This window comes from Echeneis naucrates, chromosome 5, assembly GCF_900963305.1.
Source record: "Echeneis naucrates chromosome 5, fEcheNa1.1, whole genome shotgun sequence".
In the NCBI taxonomy this organism is placed as follows: Eukaryota; Metazoa; Chordata; class Actinopteri; order Carangiformes; family Echeneidae; genus Echeneis; species Echeneis naucrates.
Genome location: NC_042515.1, coordinates 24145478 through 24162021, shown reverse-complemented (window position 1 = coordinate 24162021; position 16544 = coordinate 24145478). Strand labels below are relative to the sequence as shown.

The 16544-nt window shown below is 39.3% G+C and overlaps 1 protein-coding gene across 8 annotated transcripts in view; it reads right to left on the bottom strand.

Annotated features, from left to right (window-relative positions):
* Positions 1–16544, bottom strand: part of cadpsa (Ca2+-dependent activator protein for secretion a) — a 131141-nt gene that overhangs the window by 59753 nt on the left and 54844 nt on the right. For 7 of the 8 annotated variants that reach the window (XM_029501196.1, XM_029501195.1, XM_029501198.1 and 4 more), the window contains exons 9-13: positions 14360–14426; positions 9008–9116; positions 8288–8500; positions 1451–1587; positions 1078–1265 (exon numbers count right to left, since the gene is read on the bottom strand). In XM_029501196.1, the coding sequence (XP_029357056.1) occupies positions 1078–1265; positions 1451–1587; positions 8288–8500; positions 9008–9116; positions 14360–14426 (714 nt within the window). The remainder of the gene's footprint in view (positions 1–1077; positions 1266–1450; positions 1588–8287; positions 8501–9007; positions 9117–14359; positions 14427–16544) is intronic. The other variant, XM_029501202.1, reaches the window with a different exon arrangement.

The following is a 16544-nucleotide window of genomic DNA, read 5'->3' as shown; positions in this document are numbered from 1 at the left end:
TGATAGCCCCATTTAGAGGACTATAGACCAAAAAACAGGGGCTGAATTATGGATGGATGATACTTTGTGACAACCAGGATAGAGTACATTGCAGGTCAGATCTACCCCTCTCCTCCTCAGCTCAACCTTCTCCAAACAATATCCCAGACACATTCAACCATCAACTTTTTACAACGAGTGGAGTCTCCCCTGGCCATTATACAAATGTAGGTTTGATACACTATACAGTCTCAGAGGCAACATCTATTTTTGTATACAATTCATGGTCCTGTGTTATTCTTTTCCTTTGACAACATTTCAGAGCTTCATAAGCTACAATGTTAAAATGTATAGCTTAATATATAGCTCAGTTGAAACTCACAGTTCCAGGGAATATGCTTCAGGCATGCAGTCTTTCATAGATGGATATTTGATCATTAAAAATCATCAACAAAAACAATGAGTGTATCTCAAGTGGTGTCTCAAGTAGTGACAAAGATTGAGCTAAAATTAAAAAAAAAGAAGAAATCACCACTTACATCACTTAGCTTAATTGTGAGATCACTTACCTTCTAGTTCCAGAGAAAAATGGGAACATAAAGTCCTTCTTCTTCATGAACTCAATAATTTTGAGTTCTCTCTTTGCGGTTTGGTTGGGGAGGTCAGGGACAGAGGTGCAAAGGGCTTGTTCAAGTTTGGCCTGAGATAATGGCCAGTTTAACAGCTCACACACACGCTGACTACATGCAGTTGTGTGGAGGGGTGGTTGTGGGGGATGGTGGAGGAAAAACCATGTTGTGAAGGTGAACAAGGATTCAAGAAAGGAAAAGTTAAAATAAGACAGGGAAGAAAGACAAGAAAAGAAGTGAGTGAGGAAACATGGAAACTGAAAAATAATCAACATGTAAAAATAAACAAAATAGAGGACACATCTGAGGGCATTAACAAAAAAAGTTGTGGGCTGAAGAAGGGTCATAAAATGCTTGTGTAGGTTTATGCTGACAAACCTGTTTGTCATCTGTAATAGTTTATGTTTTTATGGTTTTGGAATCCAGCATGTAGGCTGAGACTGGGACTGACACGCAGTTCAATCTGTACCTGTTTCCATGGACATGAGAGGCACAGAAGGCAAAGCTGTAGTGCAGCAGGGTCGGGTCAATCATTGCTCCATTCTCTGCCCTCTCCAGCAAATCGCTTAGGTAACATAAATGGCGATGACAGCCTCGAACACCATAGCGAGCGCAATACTCGTCCAAGACAAACACCTGACCAGGACTGAACCAGCCCTGAGGACAACAAACAAGTAAACAAGAAGTGGCTGTAAAACTGGCCATTTATGGATTCAAAGGTCAATGGTCGATGGCCAGGTATGTGTTCAGACTTAACTAAGGACTTTTTTATTTTTTAAATTTTTAATGCTTACAACAAATACAACCGTTGCAGACTGGACTGAAATAAAGCCTTTCCTCACCAGGCAGGAGTAGGAATCATTGAGTCTGTGGTCCAGGGTGAGGCGCTGTACCAGCTCGAAGAGTGAAGCGTGGTCAAAGTTACAGGGGTTGGCTGAGATAAACTCATCCATGCCATGTTTCTGGGCTCGATCAGCATCTGTGCACACGTATTTACCCATCCAATCAGGAGACAGACAGACAGACAGAGAGAGAAGTCAGTTATCAGAAGCAACAAAAAGGCTAAATGCATTGATATGTGCAATAAAGATCTAATGATGCCCACAATAAAGAAGCATATTTAAAGATTAAAGTGAAATCAAAAGTTGTGTAAATGTTTCTCAAAAGAATCAGTTTTAATGTAATTTAACTTTTTTCTACACAAATGATAAAACCAGATTTCACGAAATCTGAATCCTGATGATTTTATTTTTATCTTATCTATCTATCATAAATTCAATGACAAACATGTAATGTCACAGAAGACGAAGCTGCCAGTCATTAGGTTGTGAGTTCTCTATAGGCCTTTCATCTGGGTTGCCAGTTTTGACTCAGCGGGCAGACAGGAGAGTTTTCAGGAGTGTGACTGTGATGTGGAGGTTGAAGCTTAGTTTTCGGGTTGTGTTTTGGTCATGCCTCAGATCCATACACTGAAAACAATGTTTCAGGTTCAAGTTTATTTTGCCATGACTTGTGCTTGGAACGAAAGGCTGAGACCGCAAAACCAAGACCAAGAAGGTCACAAACAGTGGCGGCTGACATTGTGACCACAGTATTTTACTGCTTTAGAGGTACACACTCATTAACATAAGAACTACTTCCCTGACTGTAGAAGACAAATCAATCGAGTAAATAAGAAAAGAGAATAATCCATCTGACATTATCGGTATACAGTATGTAACCCATACCAGCTGAGTACTGCTAAGAATCGGTTTATGGCAGATACAATATCAGTTGCTGGCAAAGACAAAGAAGCACTCACAGAAATTAATACAATATGACATAAACATTGTAAATCTTGCTTAGGCTGCACAATTTGCTTTTTTTTTTTAGCAGTGATTCCTTGTGGGAATTTTTGCTTTGCATCACCAACTGTTCAATCACAAAGTGTGGCTCCTATGGCCTACCACCCTGACAACAAATTACTTTTTTCATTAAAACTGATATCCTTGGTTTTTCCAGTTGTGTGATTAGCTAAAATTAATGCCCACATTTAAAAGTCTTCTGTTGGTGTTTTTTTTTCCTTTTTTCCAGTAGATAGATAGCTAGATAGATAGATAGATTGGGATAGTTTCAGCCACTTATGATCCACCTGTTCTGGCCAGCATTTCCCAGAAAAGGAAGGAGCCTCTGGACTGAGTTTTGTTTTCAAAAGAATGAGCCCTCTAAATTGGGACATAGCTAAAGACCACAGAATCATTTACCCAGTGGGCTGTGACACTGTGAATAGCCATTTCAGAGGATGCTAACAGTCTTTCCAAGAATAATGTGACCACCTGCTTCAGGTCAACTCCCCTGTAAACAGGAAATACTACATATACTAGTATGTTAATCCAAACACTTTAGCTTCAGTTTGAGATAACTATGGGCCAGAGTTTCCTAAATTAGAGAATATAATCCTCCAGTCTCCATTAACAATTAAATTTCTAATACCACTTCTAATACCACTACCAGCCCCCTGGTGTGATCCCTCCTGAAAATCTTGTGTTTGGGATGGTTGCTGCCCCGCACTGAACTGAAGGCTTTAATAAAGTTTGACACCAAATTTTCACTTGCTTCAAGTCGTGTGTTACACTTTAATTAGGCTGGAAAGCAGCATCCAACTACCTGTCAGTCACATTACAACTTTATATTAACTATGTATATAAAATGGTGAACCGTTTAGAAAATAATTCTATGAAGTTTATGGTATATATGGAATGAAAGTCTGAATATGTGGAACGAAAGTGCAAATATATTGAAAGAAGTTTGAGTATATGCAATGAAAGTCTGAAAACATGGAATGAATGATTGTCAGTGAAAAAATCTTAGTTAAAGTCAGTGGTACCAATGATAGCAGTTTGGGTTGTATAATGTGAAAATTATATTATATTTGAAATAGAGGAAGGATTTTTATTTCGGGATTGTAACTGGACAAGTTCAAGAGAATTAATCAAATATCAAAAACAAGGCAGTTATGGCAGATTTTGAATGACAGAAAAAAAAAAAAAAAAAAAAAAAAAAAACAACTCATGACATCTTGGTTCATTGGTACTGTTTTAAATGTTTGTTTGAATGAAACCACATTAACACTTACCATCCCTGCACCATAAATTGAACTACAATGCATGAGGAGGGAGAAGGGCAGATTTGATTTAGATATACGAGTAAAAAACAAAATGGAGGTTTGAAAAAAAGGTTGTTGTTCACTTACTTTGGGTTATGGTTCTATTCATGAATAAGATTAATGCAGTTTTTTATCATTTATAGAATTTTTATTGTTAACATAATTTTATTTGATTCATTTTAGTGCACTATCTCTTTATTCTTTATTTATGATGAATTATTCTATTATTAGAATTTTTATAACTCTTAATTTTTTTAGATTTTGACCAACAGATCGTATGATTAGAGAGTTTTTGTTTGTTTGCATTATAATTTTATAAGAAAACAGAGAGTGAAAATGAGAGTTTCTGCTTACACAAACCTTCTATCAGTTAGGAACCAAAAACGCAGATATCAGGACCTGGAACCAGGAATTATTTTTTCAGGTTTTAGGACTAACTCCTAAAATCCACACTGTATTGAGTAAGTAGCATTCCCAGAATTTTAACATCATAGAGATGAAAAAATGAACAGTAAAAAGGACAAACAGTAAAAAGAACTCCACAGTCAGTAACTGTACAGGTCATCTGGGACTCAGTGTAAGTTTGACCATGTGGACACAGTCTGTCCCATCAGTAAGGGCAAACTTTGGATGGACGAGAATGAAGGTTATACCAAGCTACAAGGCTATCTAGAGCTTTATGAAGCAAGTCTTCTTCACTGCTCAGTGAAGGCACCCCAACTGTCAATCAACAAACAAAACAAAGAGCAGGCCGCTGGGAGCTGATTGTGTCCCCTCAACAAGTCCCCCCCAACGAAAAAAAATCTAAAAAGGTGACATTGTGGTGCCCCTTTTGTCTGTATCTGGTGGCTTGTCAGGTCTGCTTGATATGAGTGAGCAGGAGTGGCGGCGGGAGGGCTGGACAGTAACATGCAGTGACATTAGTCACCCCGTCCGTCTGGGCTGGAGAAGGACTGCCCTGACTGCCCTGACAGTGATTGATGGCTGCTATTCATTTATAGATCCAGAGGAGAGGAACCGGAAGGCAGCAGACACGCCGCTCGGCTGCTGATCACATGGCTGGCTTTGTTGTAGTCTGACCACAGAGCTGGCCTAATGAAAGAGCTCGCTCTGTCACCAATCTGCTGAAGATTCCCATCAATCCTCCAAATCTATCCCTATAACACTCCATATATTCACTGCCTAATTTTCTAACAGCTTCCAACAGCTGACACTTTCAACCTCACAACTCCAGTTAGTCAATAATAGATTTGGGGGAATTTCTCATCTCCAAATTCTGCTGTGAACTGTGTTGAATCAGTGGGTTGTTACTATAATAATCAAGCGGAACATCAGTGAAGCGTCACAGTTGTATTGCATTGAAATGTTTTTCTTTGTTTCTTTCCTTACTTTGATTGTCATCTGTGACACACTATGAGTCAGTGGTAGCAGCTCACCTGCATTCAGTCCAAGTTTTTCACACAAGACAATATAAGATCTAGTTCCTGTATGTAATTCAGTCTACAACACAGCAAAGTGTACAAAAGATGAACAAGTCTGAAAGATGTCAAATGCTCGAAGACAAACCTTACAGACCAGATTAGTCCATGGTGAACAGGGCAGCACGTGAATTAAAAAAGGGTCTGCACAGCAGGTGTTAAAATGTTTAATCCTGAGGCCATTTGGAGGTGATTAGGGAAGACATTTTTTGTTTTTGTTTGAGTGTGAGATATTTAACAATGTTTATATGATTCATACAATGTTGATGTGAGACAGTATTTTCTAATTCTTTGTGGACGGTCCCAACAGTTGATATCGGCAGTCGTTTTCTAAGGATTGAGAACAAGCCCAACCGAGTGTCAAGTCTCCAGTTAATTATTTATCTTTCAGCCTCTTGCTTTTCAAAACCAGAATAAACTTTATCTGGAGCTCTGACCTACTCTGCAGTCCGTCCTTATTGGGTAGTAGTTACACGGTGGCTCTGTCCCCTATTCTAACCCCTACTTCCTGGTCTATGTTCCTCTAAACAGGAGTATCATCTAAAATATTGACATGATGTTGTATTGAAGACTTGGAACTAGAGACTGAGAACATAAACTCAAGAGAACTCAAAACATTTACTGCTACAGTTAATAAAGTGAGAAGCGGGAATATTTTCCAATAGACTTCACCACAGGTGAAATTGCCTCCTGGTTGCCATTAAATGCAAAGTCTGAGCATTTTTTTAAATACACATATATATACACCAAGTAGCTTGATATAACTAAAACATATGTACCCTCTTACTGGAAAAGAACAAAATTGCCTATTAAATTTCATAAAGCTGTTTTATTGCACTAAAATAAGTGAAATCTCACTATCATTTTCAGAGTTGAAGATGGATTTGTTGTCTCAGCAGCTGAAAATAAAAACTGTCTTTGTTGTTACAATGTTTTAATATAGTCTATTCTGATTTGGATCAGAGGGTGGGAGTGACATGATGTTATATTATTCATTGCGCTGATCCAGGTGTGAACCGGCAAGTAGTTATTTGGTAACATTGACTGATTGCTGCCTGATTAAATTGTGCAGCAGCCACACTGTATTATTCATGGCCTGGCACTTTTAACTTGGTAATTACCAGCTGCTGGGACTTAGTGGGATTACAGTGGTTGTGTCAAAAACAACTTGCTCACTGAATTCACTTAAACATATGCAGTTTGATATTTTTTTCGTTCACTGGTTGTCTTGATATGCATGCACTTGTCTTTGAGGTAACTGTGCATTTTGCATTCTACAACCTAATTTTTCTTTTTGTGTAACAAATAAATGACCTCTGATAAGCATTTAAAAACATCTGTTTATCCAGTTGGAATAACAGATGAATCCAGATGGAGGAGTTGAACAGCAGTAGCTCAGACAAAGATTAAATTCCAGCTGATGTAAAGAGACCAGTGCATCATGTGTTTATAATGAATATCATACTACTAATAATAATGAATCAAATGTATATAGTGCTATTCATTGTATGCAAATACGCTTTACATAGAGACACACAAAAAAGAAAAGTAAATACATAACAGGACAGATACATATATATAATATATGTAACATGTATAATGAATATTGACATTACTGCTCCTATTTCTGGAATAATAAGAAGTGAAAGAAGAAGAGGAAGTATAAAAAGAAACAATCAAACAGCCAAATAAATTTTTGCTTTAATGCAAACATCTTGAGGTCAGAAGGAGGATCCATAAAGGCTGGTTGGAAACTGCACTTTTAAATTTACTTAATTTATAACATATAGACAATAAGTAATCATTTCATAACCTCAATAACAAAGCGAACCGAAATTTTGAAAGAAATTTAAAAGTTAAAATAAGATTAAAGGAAAACACAGAAGTCAATAAACAGTTTGAATAGAAATATAATGGAAGTCAGGAAAGAAGTGGGTGGTCATGCATATAATATCCAGTTTCCTGGCATGGAAACCTTTGACTTTATTTAATTTGTTAAGTAGAGAAAAAATTACAATGAGAGTGAAACAACATATCAAGTAATTTGTTCTGATGATAATGTGCAATTTTTGTGTTCTTGTTCTTCATGACTCCCAAGAAATCTATATTTATGGGTCTGGAGCTTAGCTGATCACTACATTTGCTCTTTTGTTACAAGGCCGGACGGATTCTATTCCGAAGGAAGGTAGCAAAGAGTTTTTTATGTTAATGGAGGTAATAGATCAACAATTTAATGAATTTTTGCTCCTTCCCTCTGCATTAAAAGAATTGGAGCAGCTCTCAAAACAGTATTGACATTTTTTCAGTAAAATGATTTGTTCAACCACAGCTAAGAAGCAGAGGCAAAAAAATAAAAAGAGGCAGAATAATGACAACAATGAATTGTGCCTCTGCTGTACAGCTTGCAAATATGCAGACAGAGGCGCAGCTAATGCAAACTGCAGGTCACAGAGACAATAAACGGGAAGTTGTTAAATGAGGAAAGGTGATGGATGACAACAAGAGGAAAGAGAAAGTGGGGAGGAAAGCACTTACCTTGTAATCCAGCTACAAGAAAGCAGGGTCAGGGGTTAGAAGAAGAAGGAGAAGAAAAGGAAGAAGGAACAAACAGAGAAACATAAAGACACACAAAGAGCCACCAACACTTAAACAATACAGCTGTTATACAACAAAGAGCAAAGCAGCACACAGAAAGAATAACAGTAACATGTAGAGCACAACACCGCGAGCGGATGGACTAAGGGAATCATTGGCTGATGCGTAAAAATGTGAATTAGGCACAAGAAGAAAAATCAAGAGACGAAGAAAAAAAGAAAAATCTTTTTTTTAACCTTGTTTTCTTCATGAGCTGATTAGTGAACTGATTTGTTCACTTTCTATGATGATGACCTCCATGTGACAACACAATATGATGATGGAATAATTAATGACACCTTAAGGTGCCAATTGAATGAAAACTGATTTAATAATAGACCAACAAAACGGATGTTATGCCATCTGATTAGGTGGCTTTAGGCAATTCATCGTGAAGCAAAGAAGTAGAGGTTGAAACTTACAAAATTGAGAGATAGGTGCATCCAATTGTGGCACTGTGCCCCCCCTTGAGTTCAGTTTCTGTACTTGGGTGGGAGGAACCGGCTTGTGTGATTGACCAGTGGCTCGGTACATAGCCTGCACCCACAGGATTCGGTCCTGCTCATCATCGCTAGCAAAGATCACAGTGTCACCCTCTTTCACAGCATTGAAGAACGTCCGGCCACCGTCCAGACCTGAGAGAACATTCAGAGCTTAACAGGATTCCACATTCCTTCTTGATCATCAGAACATAGATCTAAATATCTGATCTGCACAGCTTTATTCTTCTTTCTCATCTGTCTGCACCAGAGAATTGTGACTTTGTGTTTTAGTGATGTTACAAGTGTGACAGTTCAATAAATCAAATCAAATGTATTTATACAGCACCAAATCATAACAATGTTACAGCAAGGCACTTAAAATTTAGAGCAGGTGTCACAGCATGTTTACAGCTATGAGTCTTCATCAGATCATAATGAAGGGATAGAGTTTAATAAACAGATTAATGCCAAGACATCCTCACTCGCACAAGAATAATAACATTTTAAGATGTCGCCATAGCTGCAAAAAATCACAGAGCACAGTGAGAGAGATCTCCCCATCAACACGCACCAGCCCAGTCCTGAAGAACCAGTGTAACCGAGCAACATGAGGGATCTGACATCTGCATGATGCTTTTAACGAGAAGTGATCTGTGTTACCTGGCTGGGGATCAGTGTAGTCCACAGTGTAGCCATCCAGCTGCAGCAGCTCCACAGGCTCGGCCTTCTTCTCCCTGTAGCTGCACATGGCAAAGGTGTACTGGCTCACCTACACCAATCACACACAGGACATGTCGACTCAGCAGGAAGGAAGTCGGCTATCAACCACCCAACTCCCACCAAACTACCACTTTCTTCAAAATGTTGGGCTTTTTTTTTTTTTTTTTACAATACCCTACAAATAAGATAATGTACGACCAACATTTTGGAGATGGTTATAAAACTGATATTGAAAGTTGTAACAGTATCAGAGAGAATGATGCTGTTGGCCTCTCTTCAAGGCAGATAATAGATGGGAGGACCAAAAATGATGAATGAAAAGCACAACAAACCAGCTCAACCCAACAGCTCATATGTTAAATGCGACAGACTTCATTTAAGCAAAGTCAATGTCAGGAAATGAAATTAAATAAAATTACCTTACACTTAACCTGTTTATCAAATCAAGTTTATTTATATAGCGCCAAATTATAGCAAAGTTACATCTAGGCACTTTACATATAGAAGAGGTCTAGACCAAACTCTTTATAAAATCATTTAAAGAGACCCATCAGATCCCCCCATGAGCAAGCACTTGGCAACAGTGGCAAGGAAAAACGTCCTTGCCACAGAATGTGTTAGTGGTGGAGCACTAAAATCATCTGTCCTAACAGAATATCAATTTTTTATAACATTTCTACCAACATGTAAATACATCGTGGGAGTAAAACATGAATATCAGAGAGAGAAAAAAGTGTTGAAAAAGATTATTTGTTGTACATTTTAGTTCAGACACTGCATATTTCAACACTTCATCACATCATCACCTGTATTTGACCTGTAGTCTTACTCTTCAGTGTTAAAAGTGACAGACAGGAAACACTTGTCATCTGCATAAAACATGTGGTGAGTGTAACTATGTTTGCTTATTTCTTGATTTGAAAGTGAAATTTACTTGTATTTGGGAATGAGTATGAGGAATATTGAGTGTAGCAGGGTTGGGGGGGGCGCTTACAGTTAAAAGTGGAGAGAGGGGTGTGCACGCAGTTAATGCGCCCTTTTTATATTTTCATCTTTACCCTAACACTGCTGTGAGGTCACTGCATTCTCATCATAGGGTAAGTTAAACCTACACTACAATTTTGGTTTTGTTTGCAAGTTAATGTCACAGTAGCATGACAGAGTGGCCATGAATTATTTGTTGTTGACTCTATCAGACAAAGAAGTGTGTGACCTTGGCAACTGTGCGTGGATTGTGGATTGGTGTCTGTGGGTGACATTTGACCCGTCTGACTGAACCCACCCTTGAGCGAAAATATATGAATCCCAAATCCTTTTGTTTAGTCTGCTCTGTAAAAACCTGGCGCAAGGAAATTAGTCTTTTTCTGGTTATTCTCTATCTTTGTGTTGTGTGACGCCAGTATGGCCTGTTGTGGAGACAGCAATTATTTTTTTGTGAAATTGTTCATAAATGTGTGTAAAAATTTCAAGGCGGGGTTGTCAAGAATTTCATTCTGACACAGAAGTGAGGAGGCGCTTAGACACAATTCTCCCAAAGGACAGACCTTTGACTTAAAGACAGGCTTTTCTTTAGTGGCCCCTTCAGGACACATGGAGTGGTGTAGTGTCACTTGGCCTTGACACTAGTGCAGCCCTGGTTGAGGTGAGTAGCTGTGGACTTGATGCTGCTCTCTGCATTGGTGACAGAAAGTGTAGTCACACTGTGTTGCTACTGTAGCTGCCAGTCACACAGGCAGGTCATCACAAATCACTAGGCCTGGCCAATCCGCCACTCTCGCCACCTCTGCCGTTGCAAGTGGCAACTCTCCCTTTATTTGCAGCTGCATTCGTGTTTGTGTGTGTGTGTGTGTGTGTGTGTGAGGGAGAGCTAGAGAATGAGTGAGTGTCTGTGTTGGATTTCCCTCAATGTGTGACAAATGAGATTCTTCACGACAGCACTGATGAGACCTGAGGCGAAGCAAAAGGATGGAGGGAATTGGACTGGCTCTTCCAGCAGCTCCGTGGCCTCCAGGACACCACAAAGGCAAATCAGTCGAAACTACCCCCCGCCGCCCCCCAAACCCCGTTCACCACTCCACACATAACCCAAAAACACCAGCTTCCTTTCTCCCCATGTCTCTCTCTCTATTTTTTTTTCAGCTGTCAGTCAGCTGAGAGGAGGGGTAGAGAGACAGTGATGAAGAATGTGGAAGAAGCAGAGAGTGGGTTGGGGGGTGCTGCAGTCGTTTATGTTCACATCATTACTGGAAACACATGGATATGAACACTGGAAATGATTTTCTGGATGTGGCACATGTGTTCACAAATTTCAGAGGCCATAAGCAAAAGTTCCTATTCCAACTATGACACGGGACAGATTTTCTTCTTTTTTCTTTTTTTTTAATAAGATCCAAAATTACACATCTCCTGTCAATATAGTCAACATGTGTCCTTCTGAAATATACATTTTCAATTTTATAAATTATATTGCTCGAGTTAGAGTAAATTCATTGAAAAAATTTTGAATTTTGGGGACGATTTTTTCACAGACTAAAAGGAGTTAGTTAAATTAACTCAATGGAGACTAGATGAATTAACACGACTGAATGAAAATTAATTCAAATCAATTTACCTGAACTCAAGTGAGATGAATTATATTCATGTTACCTTAGAATAAAATGAAGCTGAATGACAATGAACTGAATTAGACACAAAGACAGTCATACAGATGTGGAATGATGCAGACAGATGTGCAATCACACTTGGCCCACCCTGAACACCTGTAATTAATCTGAATGCTCTGATCCGGGTCAACTCAGGCCACGACCACTGGACTGATTAGAAAGTTCTACAGGAGGATGAGGAAAAGGAGGACAATGAGGAAGACATGACAGGCACAAGCTAAACGAAGCGACAGAGACTGGGACAAATGGTAAGAGACAGAAGTAGGGGAGAAGACATGTGGCTTAGCCGTGGCATCATCACAACTGCCGATACATTCAAGAACATGTTGTGCCAGTATATAATGCTTTGAACTAAAACTCAGCAACTGTAGCTGTAATACAAAATGAGGCATTTTAAATGCTCTTCACATTAAGCCGTTTCAGTGGTTAAATCAGGTTTAACTGTTTCTTTACATACATTGAGCCTTTCAAGGGAGATTTAAAGGACAGGAGGATCAAAATAACATGAGTTCTTATTTGTCCACTTGTCTCCTACAGGTGAAACAATAAATTGTCATCAAGAATCATGAATGAGAATCTGATGACTGTGTACTGGAGTGGCTCAAAAGGTAGAGCTGGTGTGTCACTGAAGTTTGAGCCCGTTAGTCCAGTCTGCATATTGAATTATGCTTGGGAGTGTATGAGTTAGAGGTGCAATATGAGATGCAGTAGTAAGCAGTGTGAGAATGGGTCAAGTTGACTTTGAAATAACTTTTACTGATCAGTATGTCTGGAAGTGTTTTATGTTAGTCCTTTAACGTTTACTTACTTTTAAAACACACATCATTTCATCGAATTGAAATTCATGAAATTAAAAAGTTACTGTTTTGTAGACGCTTCCACATACAAAACGAAAAAAAGTAGCATTGACATGGTAGACCTTTCCATGAAATCAAATTTATTAAATATTAATTATTAAATTAACATTATGATGAAAGGGTATGACTCAGTGACACAAGTTAAAAGTCTGAGCTCAACTTAATTCATAAAAGGGAAAACACATGTAAGACCCACGGAGCAGCAGTCGATACTCAAAAAAAAAGGGGGGGGCTGAGTGAAGGAAAAATGTCACAGTCTCAACAACACATTTAAAACAGCAACAGCAACAACAACAACATGAGCACTCAAACACACAGCAACAACTAGAGAGTTAATGTGTTCCTCAGAACAAATATCCACAAACAGACCTCCATCTGTCTCCCATTTACAACCACATGCACATTCTTATTTTACTATATTGGTGAGAACCTCACACATTGAATTTCCTATCCCTTCATGCTCTCATCCTAACTTAGACCATCACGACCCAAGGCCTACCTCTGACTCGAGACCTGGTCTTAATCCTCAAGGTCCATCATTTTGGTCCCTGGGACAGTCTCAGATCCTACGAACACACTGGCTTTCTAGATTTATGACCCCATAAATACAGTAAAACAAGCCTTCCCTACCCAAAACACACACACACAAACACACAAACACGCAGGCATGTGTGCAGTCGATTGACCAGTATTTGTCACTTGCTATATATTTAGCTGGGAGCAAATGGGAGGCTTCAAGTTGGCGGCACTCAGGCTTTTCTAGCTGCAAGTGTTAAACCAGCTAGTGTTCACTCGACTTTGTCAATCCCCTGTCAACTTGTAGCTCTGAGACATATCCTCTCCAACGCACAAGAGACAGGCCGCTACCCCCCCCAACCCACCCACCCACCTCCCTGCTGCTGCCCACTTCCTAACACAGAGCCACCAGGAAATGGCCGCTTCCACCACCCATCAACAAGCACGCATGCACATAAACACACACACAAACAAACACACACTCCCCACCCCCCTCTCCTGACAAAAGCCTGCTTGGCCTCTCTATCGCTCCTCTGACAGCCACGGGAAGACAGCTCGGCTGCATCTCTCTTTTGGGCTGCACACACAACATGTGGCCAATGAAAACATCATGGTCATGAAATATAGCTTGTGATGACGTGTGATCGGGTCATACAGCTTGCTTCAAATTACATTTGATCATCTATTGTTATAAATGATAACAGAGTGAAGATAAACTTGACAGTGTTTGGCCACCGTGTCTTTCAGATGATATTAAATAATGTTATCATGCCAATCCTGTGGCCCTGAAGTTGCTTCTACAATCTGACTTTCATTTAATTTCATTTCTTTGCCCACACTGTGGGATAAAGTGCCCAACAGCTTGTAAGAAAACAGAACTTTAGAAACAGAACTTTAGTGGAAGATATAGTTTTGACCGCATCCTTTAAAAAAGCAAACATTTGTGGCATCTAGTGGGCAAATTACCAACAGCTACATACACTTGCTATTTCAAAGAGTTTATGGACAAACAAAAGTAGGATTGATGTAAAATAAAAATATCAAAGGTTTCTCTTGAGCTAGTGTTTGGACATCATGGTGAGCTCTGTGTGATAAGACCTTTACACTGATAAAGTGTGGCACAGAATATCAGTCCTGTAAAGCTTCTGTCACGCCAATGTAGCATGGAGATTTTTTTCATCTTTTGTACTTCTTCAAGTATATTTGTCAACACAAAATACAACAAACCTTGTGTCAGCATGTCTATCTGTTCTTACCTGAACCAACACAAAGAATCTCTTTTTCCATCTTTTCCACACATTTTTGCCAATGGCCCACAGATACCTGCAGGGTAGGGAAAAAACGTAACTTAATACAAAATGTACTCAGTATGATTTTTATGCAGCTCTTCTAAACTGTCATCTCTGTGACTGCCCTCTAATTCTCCATGACTGAAATGATTGCGGTTGAATTTGCCTCATGGTAAATGCAGCATCAGTGTTGAGCATCAACTGACATCTCCTGGCAAAGAACCATCACTGCAACCAGTCACATTGTTCTTACCTGTTCATCTCCTCACCCTCCATAGATCTAATTAAATAATTATACTTATAGTTAGTTATTGTTATAATTGCAAACATTATCATTCATATGATCTCAATCTGCAATACTGCACAATGTTTGAGTCAGTGTCCTGCATATGATCCGTTATCCATACTACAACCAATAAAACAAAGTAAATGTGTCAGTCCTAAGGCTTGTTGAGTTTTCTTTTAGACTGACATTAAAACATGCTGCAGACAAGTAGGGGCTTTTATTGTAAAAGAACATCCGAGGGTGAAGACCCCAGTTTGATCTGCCTCTGCTGCTCCTAGCTTAGCTGTGGGTCTCTCTGGTGAGCCTGCCTCGGTCTGCCTCGGTCTGCCTTTCCCCACAGTGCCTCCCAAAGCTGCTACTGTCTGTCATCCTATATAAACAAGCATCCAGGAGGCGACATCTGAGGGCCCTGCCCACTCACTGTGCAGAGGGTGGCACCAGTCACATGACACTGGCAGGCAGAGTGTGCACTTTACAGGGCAGCCCAGAAGCCTCCTCAAAGGCTCCAAAAGAAAGCATATGGAGGTGAGGAGGGGAGATGCATGTACAGACAGCTTCTGAAAGCTGAACCAAATCATGTGGCTCAGAAAAACTACTGTAATTCAGCAATGTTTCAACCTGCATGCACATAAATTGGTTAATTATTCGAGTACTTACTCAATGTACTCTCCAAAATATGTATACTTACTTATTCTACATTACTCTTAGTGTAAAAACATGAATTACACTAGCACATAGGATCTACCCTTCAATCCTCCTCAGCTCTACCTTTTCCAACTACAGTTTCTGCTTGGTGAGGCCAATTAACAAACTGTAGGCATCAGAATGGCAGCATGCAAACCAATAGGTGATGCCACGGTGGGTAGATATTTAGTTATTTCGGAAACTACTTCAAATACCTCCAAAATCCAAAACCAAGATATGGTTAGATACTGTAGACAGTAGAAAATACTTTAATAGATAAGAGAAAAATGTTCTTTTCCCCTCAGGCATAAGACAATCTTACTGCTTATCCACTTACAAGTACCAACATTCATGTCTTGTGATTATTTTTCCCTTACACTGATCTCACTGTATACTATATACTACTATATATATATATATCCTAAATTAATTGATTATGTTAGTAAGTCTTGTTATTCATTGAGCTTCCTTCTTGCTATTGAAACTGCTCTGTTAATTGTTTTATACGAACTGGACAGGTTAAAAAGAACACGACCTTGTGACTGCAGAGCTGTGTCAGATAATTATGTGAGGTTCATTGTCCAGACTTCATGAGCTAACAGACCTTTGTCACAGTGCATTGACTATTCATATCAGATATAATTAAAGCTTGTTAATGGCTGGCTGCAAATAATTTAGGCCATTTCCATCTGCTGTTCTCTGAGGTGACTCATCCATAATTACTGTCATTTACATTTCTCCTGCAATGACAAACTGTCTTCTATAAGAACATCTTTAACAGATGCTTTGTAAGTTCAACAATCTACACTGGTGAAATAGAACTGATTGGAATGGAAAACCATTGCTAATTACAACCTTATACTGTTTTGATGTTAGTCTGTAAAATCAGTCAAATCTTCTACTGTGATAGAAAACACTGCAGTGGCATAGTGGTTAGTGCTGTTGCCTAACAGAAAGAATGTTGCAGGTTTGGTTCCCGGGCCTAAGGCCTTTCTGTGCTGAGTTTGCATGTTCTCCACGTTCTTACGTGGGTTCCCCCCACCCTCCCCCGGCAACCAGTAAATGGATAAGCAGTAGAAGATGAATGTACGCAGTAACAACTGATTACCACAAGAGGGAAGCAACATGTTGTTATTTGCAAATAACCCCAGATAAATAACCCCCAGCAATACATTGTCCCAC